General features: G+C 33.3%; 2 protein-coding genes across 2 annotated transcripts in view; both read left to right on the forward strand.

Annotated features, from left to right (window-relative positions):
- The first annotated feature begins 13,311 nt into the window (after positions 1-13,311).
- On the forward strand, positions 13,312-15,009 carry LOC113492949 (glutaredoxin-C4-like). Its single transcript, XM_026870700.1, has 3 exons — positions 13,312-13,506; positions 13,880-13,984; positions 14,734-15,009. Exons 1-3 carry the CDS (start codon positions 13,363-13,365, stop codon positions 14,830-14,832), a joined length of 348 nt encoding a protein of 115 aa, XP_026726501.1. The 5' UTR covers positions 13,312-13,362; the 3' UTR covers positions 14,833-15,009.
- Positions 15,010-15,069: 60 nt separating this feature from the next.
- The window catches only part of LOC113492938, a 35,133-nt gene continuing 33,426 nt past the window's right edge, over positions 15,070-16,776 (forward strand). Inside the window, exon 1 of the mRNA XM_026870687.1 lies at positions 15,070-16,381. The gene's annotated coding sequence lies outside the window, so the exon portion shown is untranslated. The remainder of the gene's footprint in view (positions 16,382-16,776) is intronic.

Consider the following 16,776-nt stretch of genomic DNA (forward strand, 5'->3'; position numbering starts at 1 on the left):
TAAACAAATAAAATTATTGATTATATACTTGTTCATCAAACTAATACATAATACATATTTACGTATGCATTGTACTGTTATCACACTTGTAAAACTATATTTGTTATAGCCTGAAATAACAGGAAAAAACTGGCAACTATAATTGTATTTATAGAAACTTGACGTGATATAAATGTAATAAATTCATACAGTTACTACTTGTTAAATTACCTTCAATTTAATATATTAAATTAATCGATTTGACTTGTCTGTTGGTCTAGTGGTTACTTGACCTGACTGCTATACACGAGGTCGTGAGTTCGATTCCTATCCAGAACAAATCGTTGTGTGTGGAGCCCGACATTTTTGTTATGTCTGAGCGTATGTATTTAGTAATATGTAGGTAACTAGTATTCATAATAGAAGCTATACTTAGACACAGACTAGAGGGCATTGTGTGAAAAAAAAACGAAGTCACAAATATTTCTTCAGTTTTTATTAATAAAAGTAAACCATGACATGCAAAACGTAACAAAACAATCTTTATACACATAGTACGAAAACCAATAAATAATTGTCATCAAGGATTTGACAGTGATTTGCAATACAACCAATATCTAATCACGCTTATCGTTACGGACGTATTAAAAATGACAACATAAAAATAGAAGTCAATGTTCACGATGACCAAATGAAGAATAAAGATTAGGGACGAGGTGTCAGGCGCAGGTGTACTTTGGCAAGGCCTACTAGGTATTGAAGTTTTGGAAGAGACACTGGCACTCTTCCTGAACTGCAAATACATAATTTAAAAACTGGTAGAAATTAATTTGCGTCATTATACCTACAAATGCATTTTGAAAGACCACTATTTCGAGCTGCACTGTCGACCTACTGTGTGCGACATATGGCGGGTTCGATCCCCGCGTACGACAAGTCTTTGTGAGCATCGCAAAAGCTTGTCCTGTTTTTATGCATGTGACTTGAATGTTTTTGAAACACTCCGTGACGCAAGTATTAAATTAACTAGAGCGGGAGTCGTTTTTTTTAAAGACAGTTAAGTTTTAGCAGTGTTTTTTTTTGTTGAATGTATAATCTAGATAAGCTAGTATCGCATATTTGGGTCAAAGCCAAAATGTTGATACTGATACAAATGAGTCGATAATTCTAATCATTCGACTTTCACAAAATCACTTATCTATTCATATGTAGGTTCGTACTCAACTATCTACCTACGGAACTCTCCTAACTCTTTTTATCTAAGTGCTTTAAGTGGCCATATAGAATGGCCATGATTGGAGTTAAAATAAAGGCGGCTAACATTCTTTATCGTTTTTGTTACTAGCGTTATGTTAGCGCTCAGAGAAGCTACTATTATATATTCGACCATTCGGACCTGTGACTCATCTACAACCAACTTTACAGAAGAGAACGTTTTCAATTTCAAACTTCGGAATGAATATACCGATTTTGTTCATTCTTTTTTAATTATCCGTAAAAAAAGCTGTCATTTGGTCACATTAAAAATTCTCCAAGTTTAGCGCAGTATTTCTTTATTTTAAGTTGATTATATGCATGTATGTCTTTATTGACAAAACAATATTTTTGGAGCTAAATTACTTAGTTCTGTACTTTAACTATCACCGCTTGAAAAAGGTCGCAACACGTGCTAGGTATCTAAGCAGACTGATAAAATGAAAGTAAGTTATACCCGGTTACCTATAGCTAACGTAGTGCCTAGACTAAGTGTACCCAGAAATAAATTTCTTGACCTCGTTTCACTCAGACTGGATTGTCTAGTTGTTTCCACACAATAGGAAGAAGATTTGCGCTTTATATGGTGACTTGGATTCAAGATACTGTTCTATTTAATACTGCGACTGTACGTCCGATGTGTGTTTAGTTATGATTACTTTTACTTCGAGGAAGCATGTCCAAGTGACAAAGATAACGTTTAAACTAGCTTGTGTGTTTATCACGGGAGAAATTCCTTTGAATTCTTAAGATGTGTTGGTAATTGTAAAATCATTACAACGAATTAAAGTGCATTTTCTAAAGGGAGCTGTGAGTTTTATCGAATTAACCCTTCAGTTCTAGTACTAATTAAGTTTCACCAACTTGTGTAATAATTGACATCTATTTCCTATCCGATTACGTACGCTTATTTTCTGCTATAAAAGATGGATTTCGTCCTAAAGTAAGACGGTTACCGGCGTATTATTATTAACTGTAATATAATACCGTAAAAACTCAGTTTAATGTAGAGTTCGTTTTAAAGATATCATCTTGTTCCGCTTTTAATTCCCCCACCATGCAGAACTAATAAAGCACAGCTGCACAATTTCGTGGCACATGCAAATTGACTTGAAACATGTACATGACTCCTCAGTAAATGAGAACAAACCAAGTTATAAAACGTCTTAAGTTTTGATTGAAGTTATAAATTCATTGGTATCATATCGTCATTATTAAGGTTCCTTTGGAGTGGAATTGGATGTATATTCAAGTAGTGTCGCAAGTTTACTTGATACAGGATATTATCTTTTTTTATGACAAAATAATGAGGTGTTATATCGAATACTAAAATATATCCCTGTTTTGTTTAAGTACAGTTAAGTTTAGCTTAAGTACAGAATTAAAATATGAATAGATGACAAACTGTATATCTACTAATATAGATATGAACAAAACAGGAAAAATTATTCCAATAAAGTTAAGGAAAAACTTAAAAATATTCATATAGAGAGTCGGGAAATCCTAATGTTTATTGTTTCACATACTACGACGGTATATTTAAATCCAGGGTTATAACGCATAACATTCTTAATAAGTATTGGGGACACTCCCACATATGGACACATTATAGGTACATGCTCTGATGCGTAAACAAATAAATAAGCTATTGTTTCAAGTTTCATCATCCGAGACAAAGCACGCTCCTTCGTGTAAAACAAATGAATGCACAAGAGTAACGCGCTGATTCAGCGCTGGAAATGTAACATTATGTCTCAATCTTTATCTCTACACCTATTGCAATACCTTTTCCTCTTAAAAGATAATTCCCTATGCCAAAATCATAATTCAACAGTATATAAAAAAATTGAAGAGATAATCAGGCTACATATAAATTTTCAACAAAAGCTACCTATGAAATCTATGACCGTACCAATCATTGCTTTACCTCAATTTCTACGGATATAGCTTGGTGACGGACGGACTTAGTACCGTTAATACTTACTGCATGAATACGAAACCCTGAAATGAAATGTATGTAATGCAGTGTTTACTTTCGTGTGACTGAATTGTTTAATTAAATTGCTCATAATGTAGAGATAGGTCAGCCTATACCAGCTTTCGTCAGACGTACTCTGGTAACCGACACACGAGCTCTTCTCGTCTATACGATATTTAAAGCAACATAACACTTACCTATAGCTAGACTAAACTTTACAGTCCGTAGATCAACGCTGTAATTTCTTAATTGCTCTGCCTCAATTGTTGTTAAATGCTGTATGGATTCAGATGCGTGACTGCTGCGGTGCTGAGCGACAGACCTTAGTAAACGTTGATAAGAAGTGACACATCTGATGTCTTCACTGTTAGTAAATATGTGTGGAATATTTTAGTCTCAAGTGTGTGTGTTAGTAGGTTTAATATCCATGTAAACTTGTTTTTTTAAGAAGTCTATGCAGTTTAAACTCTGAATGCAGGATTTAAATGCTGTAACGGATTAAAACACGTTGGCATGTGCCATAAACTTTAGTCATGAGATATTCATTCTCATGTATTAAGTATTGACTCACAAGACATGGTATGTTTATTTAAACAGTAATTAAGCGTTACAATCACCTTAAATTGTGACTCAATACGTTATCAGTCATGTTTGTAGAATTCATCTCGTCTTAGTCTCTATTTACACATTTTTGATATCGTACGTTTGTGGGTACTGTCAAGTGGAAGGCCAGATATCCAGTTTTATTTATGTTAAAGTTGAAAAACAAACCAAAGATTTAACTTATAATTTATATTTTTTTCACAATTTACCTTCAAAAATTTGGACAACGGACAGAGAATAGCCAGAATGGGATTCAAACGAAGAACAAGAGACTGACCAGAATAGCGGAAACAAAAAAGGTGTTAAGGCCCAGCAGTTTTTGGTGATTATGATCTTTTCACACTATTTTGCCCGCGAGAAATGGTTGTTAATCGCGGCAAAAGGTAGCCCTTGATCTTTTCAGGTGACAAGCTTATCCCGTAAGTATTATTTTTTTACAAAATTGGTTCAATGTGTGACAGACTATGAGTGATTAATATGATAAGGGATCATCTGTTATCACATTTTGGTCGTTCTATTTATATTAAGACACACTATACACATCCTGAAATATATTCTTTCCTTGTTGTGTGTTTAAATCATTAAAACACAATTAGTGTGGCTATTGACAATGCCACTGCATTCTTTAAAAATATTAATGTTTCTGGCTATTATGGTTGTACAAACGTACCCACTCCAACAGTTTGAAGTTGGACATCGATTAGCGACTAATGATTTGTCTTAAGTATTTAGTAAAGTAATTATTATCGTATTTACAATTTTTTTAACTTCTATATTTTTGTTGCATCAAATATGAATACTGAAGTATGTTCCTAATTAATGGTTTACAGAAGTTAGATGGAAACTGTGTTAAAAATAGCTTTTTATTGGTAGTAGTACTCGTAAAGTCAATATTGTACAGTTTTGAAAGTGACTGAAAAACGGGCTACTTGAAATAAAAAAATAATTTGATTTTAATTTTGTGTGTGTAAAAGTGTAATATAAAGATCACAATTGCTGTTTAAATACGAGATAAGGATGTACTTACTATAACTTTTGACCTAATAATGAAAACTATGCAAGCCTTTAAATCCGATTAGGACGTTTACTTAACGTAACGGTCGTCTTAACATCGTTTGATTAACAACATCTTTGTTTCGACGCAGTAAGGTTCATTTTTGCGACAACTAATGTTCTTAACACACCACTCTTGTTTGACAATATGATTTTTTGTAAGTTTATGGTAATTTTGTTTGCAGAACGCGGCATTATCTCTGATAACATAGATATAGGCGGTTTATTCGATAACTTTATTTACATTTATTAATAGCAGAGTCAATAACTGGCTTGTGGAAATGATATGTACCTCGGGTATAGAAATGAGATATAAGAGACACATATAAAAATCCTTTAATGAGATTAAAAGATGTACTCGTAGGTAACAATCGTTACAGAGTTTATTACTAATGATTCGCTTTGAAAAGCTTGTTTCGGTTCTAAATATCCACGGTACGATCAAAAGGAGCAGAGCAGAAATGAAACGTGTCACGAAAACGGAGACAAGATGCGTGCACTCTAAAACTATTAGCCCAAATCTTTTTCTTTTTATTTTATCTTCATACCTAATAATAAAACTACTAGGTCTTAAAGTAAGACTTGCGGTTATATAAGCGAGACACCGTTATTCTTCGTGAAGAGCACCGCCTAGCTTCCACAAGACGACAATCTTACTCTAACAGTTGCTGGCAGGCATTTCATGTTTACACTAATTATCGTCTTCCACTAATTATGTAGGTACATTCTTAGTAATTATTATTATAATATTGTAGAGATATTCAGGAAGGATATTCATGCGTGTTGTATAAACCACACTTAACCTTGTTTGTTTAACAACTTGATCAAATATTATTAGAGCAAATTGAAGAGTATGATAACTAAATAAATATTTGTTGAAATAACTAACAGTTGTATTTTACTCGTGTATTGCTAGGTTGAAGGTTCCCGGTAGAGACAGTCAATATTAGTAAGATGTAGTTATCATAATAGGCAATTTACATATAACCTTGACTTATTTTTTTTTAATCTGTATTTCAAATGTTGGTTTAGAGTAGAGCCGCTTGTCTCAGAGTATCTACATTAAAACGCTAAATGCATAACGCCCGAGGCCCGAATTTTTACAAGAGAGGGTTTGGATGTAGAAGGTTTAGGCCTAGCATTGGAATTTTATACAAGCCAGTTAAAAAAAAAAACAAGTGATGATGTCCTACCGAAGACTTTTGTAAGTGTGTTAACCTGACAGCTCTACGCGGCATTGAATAGCTCTTCTACAAAAGCAAAAATATTGATTTAGAAGTAGTAATGGTCCCATTGATTGAGTCTTACAGATTTAAGATTTGATCTTTAGGTTATTATGAACTTCTTAAATAATAACAATACTTCTGCATTTTAAGTAAGTATTACACTTTCTTTCAATATTAGTGCACCCGTCGATGCATCGACATTTAAAAAATAACAGATGTTATCCACGTTATCTGCTTCTAAATACAATAGCTATCACTATATGCAAAACCTGTTTGTACACAATGAATATCAACATTTTATTTTAACAAAACCTATTGTTTAAACGGCTAACAACTACATAAATATTAAATTTTATTACATGCTATCAAGTGACTAAGCAGCGCACATTATTTATGCCCCGTTGTTACACAAACAATAAAATTGTAAAATATTAAGGATATTAAGAAAAACTCGATGTTATAATAAGTAATTCTCGTGCTTGCGCTTTCATGTATTGGGTGTGAAATTAAATATAGCGGGGTAAATAGAGTTTAATTTAAAGAGAATGCCTTCGGTAAACATATTGGACTAGCCAATGTGTTTATTTATAAGAAAAATCAGCTTTCAAGGAAAATCTGTCTCTATTTATTTTGTCTCTACCTCTCCAGTCCTATTCACCCCGTTTTACGGAACTTAATACTGTCCTTGGTATACATATTGTATGCCATTCCAATTTATTTTTTTGTCGGATGATGTCTTTAATACAAAAGCAAATGATGTTTGTTTTAAGAACTTGAGCCTTTTTTCTCCATGACTCATAATTTAAACGGGACGTTTCAGTTAAACAACTAAAATTACCCTTAAAATCCTTATCCAACGAATCGTTCTTATAAAAACAATCTTCAATAAGTACTTAAATATGTTAAAATGCATGTCACGACAAATATATAATAACGTGTAAATTGCGTCGACACTCATAACGTGCAGAGCGAATCGTCAAGAAAGTCAGATATGCCTTGTTTAAGAGTTACATGTAGATCCGGGAAACACAACAAAGTTGCAAGCTGGTAGACATCCCGCGTAAATTGTATTCAGTCTATATTTGGGTAAACTAGGTGAGTAGGTAGGTAGTATCAGTAGCAGAAATTAACAAAGAGTAACATCAGATTCCCAGAAGAAATGGCTACTGGGTATTTTTTCTAGACTGGAGTTCATTTCTTCGATGTTTTGCTACAAATTCATTTCACAAAAATATACGGTAAACTAAGTATAATCTGTTATCTCTTGTTTTTAAATATTGTCGAGGGAATTTATACGACTCAATTTTATTATTAAATGATGTAACGGTTTACTCACGCGTATTTATCGGGGTAGCCCGACTAGTTTCGGACCCAACCGGAGTCCTTTATCATGAGCAGACGCGGCGGGATAAATACGCGTGAGTAAACCGTTACATCATTTAATAATGAATCATTCTCACGACAGTTACTATCAAAAGACTCAATTTTATACATGATACGTTTCATTTTTTACTTTTGCCATTAGCGTTAATGCGAGGTATGTGATTATAACTTAGTTTATATAATCTGAGTCCATTACTAGTGAAATAGGTGATGGTCATCTTATTACCGAGCAATGCTCATTAACTAAGTTGTCACAGTATGCAAATAAACACTGCTCGTAAAGTTCTGAATTAAGTTAATGTTTTCATTACTGTTGCTTAGATGTGTGTTGGAACTGTTCAATGTTTTATGTTGTTTATCTTACGAGTATAAATAAAAATATTTTTTATAGGCTATTGAAAATTTCTTTTCAGCATCCGATTATTTCTAGAAAATGGTGCTGATGAAACAAATATTAAATACACAAACTTATATGCTTTTACCTTGATTTTAAATGAAGTTAGCAGTTGCAAATATAGCAATGTGTTAATTTGGTTAGTCAATACAGCACTGAGGGAATCGTGAGAATATCTGCAACATAATACCTACTTAGGCATTAACAAGGATGTCATATTTGGAGCGTGACAAAGAATTTACGTCAAAACGTGGCAGCGTATGATACGTTTAAGAAATCTTAGTAATGAAAGCTTAGGTGGGTATGTTGAGGTGTAGGTGTACGCCTGTATGGCTATATTGGTGGTACGGAGTCGCGCAGGTGCAGCCACGGTCGGCGTTGGGTTTCAAAACAACCTCAGCTACTATGCGCGCGCGCAACCCGGAAGCGGGCCTTGTCGCGTGGTATTTCACAAGAATTCCTTGTTGCTAGAACTTCAACGGATACGGACTGTATGGTGTCCAGTTACAATGAAACTGCAAACTAACACCTAACTGTTTACTCTGCGCATAAATCTAACAAATGAGGGTTTGTTTGAGGTTGAAATACGTTTTCGTTTGTTTCTTGTCATTGTAGTTATTAAACTTTAATGTCCCTAAAGCGAATGGAAAGTGTGACACATAAACGCTGCTTGACTCATTTCTTCTTCTTTATTTATATAATGGTATATAAGGACTGATGCTTTAATACTAACGTACCTTCAAAAATAGTTTTTTTTTTAACTTTCAACAATAGCGATCTAATGGTTATAATCGAATAAAAGTAAATATGGTAGTAAATACATAGAATTTAGATAAAGTGGGGTTTTGGCAAACTACCAAAAAATATGCATATCAAACTGCAAAATGAATCACTAGCAATAAAACCATGAAAATATAAGTAAACTCTATAACGTACCAGGTACGAAGTTTTCTTTTTTCTTGAACACTTTTTAGAATATGTTTTCCGTAATTTATTTCTACTTACAGTTTTTCTGAGAATTATTTGTTATTATATTTGTATACGGTGTCATAATTATGTAATGTCTTAACAACATGATTGACGCACTGAGTAACCTCTAGCCTCTCAGCAAAAACAGCAGTAGGTAGAGCAATAGGCACTTACGATGCAATGAAATACATCACTGTTGTGTACATACTATATATTCAGCACTTACTTTTTGGTTTTCTAAATTGGGCAAGGGAGCAAATTCTATTCAGGTCAGTTATTCGTAAATTAAATCAAATAAATTCTTAAAGACAGTAATAAGCCTACTTTTATAAATAGGTATATAGTCTATTCCACATCCAACTGCTTGGCAAAGGTTTTTTCTCTTCCAAACCTCTCTATCCTTTGCGATTTCTGGCAACATGTTCCCCGCGTATGTGACTAGACCATAACACTTCTTTTATATAGCATGAAAAAGAAATGGAAAGAAGGATAAAGAATGCAAAGTTTCTGGGCCTCTTAAAAGGCAAAATTTCGTTGCCAATAAAACAAACAAAAAGGTCAACTTATGAGTGTACACCGATGTGGCAAATTCTCGGTCTAATTGTAAGCAGGAACTAACAAACCACTTAACATGTAATAAGTTTTACTCAAATACTTGCAAATAAGGAGCAAAATATAGTATCAAATTACAAGTGTTTAGTAGAGCTTCCAATAAAGCAATAAGTCGTGAACTCCTGTAATTAGTTAACGGTGCATACCAGATAGTACCGTTCGCGGTAAATAAAATGTTGTTCGCGTTGTGGTCGCGATCTCATATCACTGCTCACTAGCCGCTAGCCACCACAATCCACATTGTAGATACACGCAATACCATCTAGAGTTTCAGATACATAATACTGCTACAAACGAGCAATAGGTACGAATTATAAATTATTGTTACATAAACTGACAGATATATACCAGTTATAACGTACGTGGGCTCGTCAAGGTGATTATAGACACGTGTTTTTAAAAGTAATTTGAAGTATTTTCCACCTAGGAGGCTAATACGGTATAACTAAAGAGCTTAATTTCCTCTTGGCTTTTAAGGTATCAGATTGTGATCGTGACGTGTAGCGATGGTAGAAAATTATCAGTAGACAGAAATATCTCAGCTTTATGGATGATATATTCGAATAGCCATCATCTCCTGAGGAGAGCTTGACGTTAGCTCTTCTCGGGAAGCACTAATCTTCAAGTCAGTTTTGTATCTCAGCTTTTGCGTTATATGGAACCTACTGATCCACATCTTGCGTTAAATAAAATATTCTACTTTGTATAGATATTGCAAAATAAGTTAGTGGCATAAAGATTAGTATCGAAGTGATTTTAATTACAAAACTAGATATAAAGGCGGTTAAAAGTTATAACAGTGATTAAATTTTATGAAGTTCTTAACGGCAATATTATAAATAAGTAACATTTATTTATAAACTGGTAAAACAAGTTTGTTGTTAAACTAAAATGAGTGAGTCATTCGGTGAAGGATCGAGGCAAGAAGGTTGTATACGCAGGTACTTACACGATAGGTCAGGTGGTCAATATGCAGATGTGTGCATCACACTTGCCGCTTTTGGTGCGTATTGTGACTCCAACCTCGGCAGCTTGCGACGCCGTCATTGTACCTACTTAAGTAAGTAGATATATGTTACCGGGTTGTTGGTATAGCGCAACGGCAATAATTATAAAAATCAAGACGTAAGATCAGCCTTATTGCAACTTACTTTTTCATTCTATATTTCCCAAGTCAGGGTCATTTTCTTGATTTTTCGAGTCCAATCTTATAAGATTTTTTGTGTCGATTACTTGTGCAACGTTAAAAACTTTATATTTTGTAGCCAAATTATCTTCTCTTTTTGTGAAATTTTGAGCGTAATTATGTAAGAATTGAAATTTTGACTGCACGGAGAGCCTAGTGGTTGAGGTCACCACGCCAAATCCACTGTAGGTAAGCGTCGTATTGCGGGTTCAATCCGCACAGGACAATCATTTGTGTGATCCATGAAAGCTTGTTATGAGTCTGGGTGTCTTTATGCACATGATTTGTATGTTTGTATGACCTCCCGCGACACAAGGATTAAATTATTTATTGCGGGAGTCGTTTTGTTTGTTAAATTGCATCTTTACATAAAGTTCACATAAATACTCGAACAAAGTCGTAGAATAAACATCCAGCGATGACTAGCGTGAATCACCCAATTATAGGTAATGGGTTGTAATGGATTTCGTATGTAGGCTATGTAACTGTTGAATGGTTTTAACAATGATAATGTAACTATGAACCTTGGTCCATTTATTCAAACTTTGTGCCAGACGAAGTCTTTACGACATCTTGCGTAGGCAAGTACCTACTTGTCTGAACTTGCACAATCTGAGCGGTTTCTTTTAGTTTTTATTTTGCTCTGTGCTCATCTTATTTCGAAAAGTGTTGAACAATAAATGCATCGAGGATTTTGTGGTTAAATAGCAACCGCAGCCCATCTTATACAACATACTGTGGTCAACACTTTGTTTGTATCAAATGATGTAGGTAGTCGCGTATTACTTACGTAGTCGTGGATATAAGTATAGAATATAGAATAGTTTTATATAAGTATACATATGTCGTAAATGTAAGATAGAAAATATTAAACGAAATAATAAGAAAAAATAAACAATAATGTGCTCAGTGCCAAAAAGAAAAGTGTGTAGAAACGTTGTCAGATATGAGTTTTGATGTCCAACACAAAGTATTCAATTTTTAATCTTTAAATTATGACTGCGAGTTCGATCCTAAGGTACGCACCGACTCTTCGAATGTTGCGTGAATTTTAGAAATAAATACTACCTACAGCATCAGTTCTGCTCCTGATCTACCTACGGTGATGTCAGATGACTATCCTATCAAGCCATGAGTGAGACTGTGAGAAAAGGGAAAGAGAGGGTGCATCTGTGTTGACACACTATTTAAAGCTGCTGGCTCTTGTTTTTGACATTTTTACACTCCGCCGCGCGCCGTGGCCGAAAAAAAGGTTAATTAATGTTGTAGCTATAATTATTCACTTCGTGGAAATCTATGTACGCATTTCTGACATATATTTTCGAGACCTTGTGCATGCTAGACCATGTCAAAACATTTTATAAGTATTTGAGAGTGGAATTTAGATGCTCAAATAACTTGTCGTTAGAGTAATTTTAAGACTCTTATTTACAGACAGGCTTTAAAAATTTAAAAAAATAATCCAATTTATTTGTGGTAAGGTAAAAGAAATAAAGACTTTGTTTGTTTCTAGACTTCTATTTATTGCTACCCATAAAGAATACCTATAGCAACTAATGCATTTGAAAAGACGACCACCTACACTACACACTAGTTCGATTTGTTCCGATTTGCAATTAAAAATAATAAAAACAAATTGGCGGGCTTCCTTCTTTTTAAATTCTAGTCCAGTCTACCACTAGCTACTGATACTTTTTGTAAATATATTAAAAAGCAAAATATTGACTAAAATAGAAAAGTCACTAACCTGTTAAATTATTGTTCATTTCATGCCATTACCAAACTGGCACTATTTTTACGAGGATGTATAGGTAATGGTAACATTCCCAGCAGATTAGATTGCATTTCTTTGTTATGAGCATAATATATTATTATGATAATAAGATGTCAAGCACCACCTGTTCAGAACTTACTCTAATAATATTGACTCATTAACACTACACGTGATAGGTATACTAACCTAGTTTTATACATTATCTTCATTCATAATTAAAACTAAACTTCATCCAAAAAATTTAAGTAAGTATACCATGAAACCAATCATGATTATATTTGGTGATACAATAGATCAATAGGGTTGAAAATGGTCTCGTAATACAATATGGTTCCTATTACAATAAATTTTAACCTGTCGTATACCATATAAATATTTTCAAATAATTAACAAATTTACCTATTACTTAATAGAATAAAAAGTTATATTACTGAAAATGTGCGTTGGTATTTAGGTAAGAAATGAAATGTAATATGCATCACAAAGCACGGTATTGATTTAAAAATGGCGCCATTTTGCTGTGATGATATCTAGTCTTTTAAGCTGGAGCATATTCTCGCAAATTGAATTTAAAAACTAAATCGTTTCTTTAATTATTTTTTTTGGGAATATTATCCTTAATAATTTATTATTTGATACATTCATATACTAAATTTTGTTACAAAGTTGGTTTTGCACCACTTATCTAAGATTTTTTCCGTGTGAGTGAGAAAATGAAGACCATGATGACTAATTATTTAATAATATATAATTGAAGTCATATAATTATATGTTGTTCTTAATATTATTAAAATCCCCAATGAAATGCTACAAGTTCATGATCAAACCGTTGTCTTTGCTTTTGTATACTCCTCTTTATAGAAGTGTGGCTATGGTTAGAAATCAAACTGTCAAATTTTAGACGTCTATGTTGTTTCAAATTGTCATTTCGTACAAATAAAAAAAAGTTTAATGGGCTCCTTGGTAACCAAAATCAGTCCCAAATCCAAAATGGCGAGTTCAGACGTACAGAATTTTATTAAAGGCGCAATATCCCAGGACAAAGTTGTGGTATTTTCTAAATCTTACTGCCCTTACTGCGATATGGCCAAAGAAGTTAGTATACATATTATTTAAATGACTTGTAATTTTTCATCTTAGCTTTGTTACTAGCTGTAAGCTTGAGTCATGTAGTCATAGCTTTTATTTCCTCTGTTGTTGGCTTTAAGTAAATAAGTACTAATCTGTTATTGCGCAGACTGGAGTTCAAGGATCATAATTAGAACTTTGAAACGACCACAGATAAATACTTATCTTTATTACTGATAAAATTTATAATTTGATTGTTAGAAATTACAAAGAAAGTGAGTCACTGCCAGTAAGACTTGAAAATCTTAATTAGGCTCATGATACAACTTTTAAAGTGGACCTAAAATGTAACTGATACGTTTAAATATCATCGTTGTTTATTGTTGATTTTAAATTTCAGGTCTTCCGTAAAGTGAAGCAGCCAATCAAAGTATATGAGTTAAATGAGCGTGACGATGGTGCTGACATCCAAGAAAACTTAGCTCATATCACTGGATTTAGAACTGTAAGATATACTTTTCTGACAAATGTGATAATCTCTTAGTAATTTAAAATAACTTGAATTAATGCCTCAATAATGCAACTTGAAATAACATTTTGAATAAATTGATTACGCTATGCTAAATATTTTATATTAAAAGATATAATATTTTAAGGAAATCTCATGATTAAAAAATATCTTGAATTTCATTATCAACAAATCTAACTTAATATAACCATATAATTGTAAAATTTAATACTTGATTGATTGTTATTTTTAGTCTATTATTGTGCAATAGTCATAATGACATCACCAATGACTGTTCAATCACTTCATAAATTTGCACAATAATTAACAACTTGTTACCAACTATCCTTTTATGGTTTCAAATGACATGTCTTGTTTGTTGTAGAAATAATGACGCAGAAACATCATACTATTTCAAATTCTCTTGGCTTATTATTTTATTTACAAAAGTTTTCTATCAAAAAGTGCCATTAATGTGTCTTTATGATACCTGATACATGTTTGCAAACAAACCCTGGTAAAGAAGTAGAATTTTGTCTTTATTGTAATCCTTTTTTTGCATGGACTAAATTTATAATTTATCAGAAATGTATGTTTGACAGTTGGCACAGTATACAGCAGATGCAATATTTCTAGCTTTATATGTAACTCACCTCTATAAATGTTGGATTTATGGCACCTTTTTTTGATAATCACATTTAAAGTTTAAAAAATACTCAACTGATTTGTTTATCTTTGTATTGTAGGTACCACAAGTATTCATCAATGGAAAGTGTGTGGGAGGCGGTTCAGATGTGAAGGCATTACATTCTAGTGGACAACTGGAGCCCATGCTCATTGGATAAAATCATTTAGAGTGTATATCTATAACCTGTCTTCTGTTGTTGCTTGTTAATGTGAAGCATGACAATTAAGAGAGTATAGTTATATTTACAGTAATGTTTCTCAAAGTACAAGTACCCTTAGAAATATTATAAATTTATTCAATCAAACTGTGCTTCACACAATAAACCATAAAAAACGTAAAAATTTAGCCTCATCATTTAAAAAATAATGTTGATATTTGTTTTTGTAAAATATTTTTTTAAATAAACGCTTTATTTATCGTTAATTTCTTTTTTTATTGTGTTTACATAACCACATTGGTCAGAGAACTAGATTACGCATATGGTTAGTAGCTGAAAAAAACAGTCGATCTAAAAAGGTTAAATACGTTTAATAAATTAACGACTGATAGTCATATTTCAGTGGCACCTATGTTTATTTGAATTTGTAATCTTATCAGTCGTATATTATTTTTACCCCGCTCCAATGATTTTCGCGCGTTTGTAGTTCTTTGTTACCTCATATCTTCTGAACCAGAGAACAGATTTACATAGATGAGGTTTCGTTAGATTCGACTTAGCAGCCCAAGTGTCTTTAGACAAGAAGCATTAACAAATATGTAATACTACAATATTTATATCAAAGTATACACGAGCATTTCAAAAAGGAATATCATGATTATAAAAAGTTAGTATTTTTTCTGACCTTAGTTGTTTTGTACGCAGGTACGCGGGTTTTTGTTAGATTAATTAAAACTTGTTAAACTGAGTAGAAAAAATGACACCAAGACTATTCAACTTAAACAAATAAAATAAGAAAGTATTAAGGACTGCAGAACAGTTCTGTGTTCGCTACTCCTTAAATTAGAATAGAATATAGGTAGTAGTAGTAATAAGATATCATTACAAATAACGTCTACGAAACATACTTCGTATACAACTAATACGAAATACGAATTCTCAAAACTAGTGATCCCATGTTTTCAAAAGCTTATCGTATTAATATTATTCAAATCTGAGCTTTACTTATGACAAGTAGAAGGGCCGCAATCGGGCCGAATTAATTTTAGAGATTCCTTCATAAATCCTTCAGCTAAAGTCGGTAGGCCCTCCCTAAGCGCTTTATTACGCACACGGGATGAAAACATCAGGCCGCTCAAGGCCACGCGAGGGGCCGCGACTGCCGGCCTTACGACGTGCCTTCCTAGTCATATTATATCTCCTATGTCATTGATAAAAGCGTCGTTTTTGCGTAACGCGATAGAATATTGTGACAATTAAGGCGAAGTGTGTGCGAATGAGAGGGAAGAGGGTTCACCCTCGCGACCCCAGTCCCGCCAGCCGGCAGTGCCGCCGCCCCAGCTAGCTTCGCTCGGACGCCGCTAGTCGGCGCTGCGAGCCCGCCATCACAACACCATGCTATTAATATTATATTAAATCTTATTTAGATAATTTCATGTAAACAATCTGGTTTGTGTTATGTTTAGTGTGAGTGTGTGTTGTGTGCAGGCTGGTCACTTGGCTTCTGACCACCATGTGTCCTGTAGCCGCGTGACTGAGATATCTTAAGGTGAGTCGTACTTGTTTGTAGTTGTTTACATATACCTAGCTATAAGCTGTCTACAATACGAAGCAAACGTAAAGATAGATTGACAGGAGTGGGAGTATTTATTTTTAGATCATTAATCCCGATAATAACAAGTATTGGTTTTGGTGATCGTTTATTTCAGGTAAAAGATCATAAATACAGCTAGATTCTTAACTTACAATGTGCTATAAACATTAGGTATTATAAATTGATATTCAATCAAAGAAGGAATTTTTTTAGTATAAATGGTAGGTTGCTAAGGTACGTTTTTAAAAGTTAAAATTGGATTAATGTAAATAAAAAGAACCAATAAACATTTATTTCACATGCATTTATCAAACACCGCTAAGGAGTAAACAGATAATAGAAAATCCGCT

The sequence above is a fragment of the Trichoplusia ni genome, chromosome 1, assembly GCF_003590095.1.
Source record: "Trichoplusia ni isolate ovarian cell line Hi5 chromosome 1, tn1, whole genome shotgun sequence".
In the NCBI taxonomy this organism is placed as follows: domain Eukaryota; kingdom Metazoa; phylum Arthropoda; class Insecta; order Lepidoptera; family Noctuidae; genus Trichoplusia; species Trichoplusia ni.

Bases quoted from the DNA above. Each gene is read 5' to 3' on its own strand.
- LOC113492949 (XM_026870700.1), top strand. From the start codon at position 13,363: ATGGGCTCCTTGGTAACCAAAATCAGTCCCAAATCCAAAATGGCGAGT. The intron at 13,507-13,879 runs GTTAGTATACAT...TTTAAATTTCAG, and splicing joins ACTGCGATATGGCCAAAGAA to GTCTTCCGTAAAGTGAAGCA. The intron at 13,985-14,733 runs GTAAGATATACT...TTTGTATTGTAG, and splicing joins ATATCACTGGATTTAGAACT to GTACCACAAGTATTCATCAA.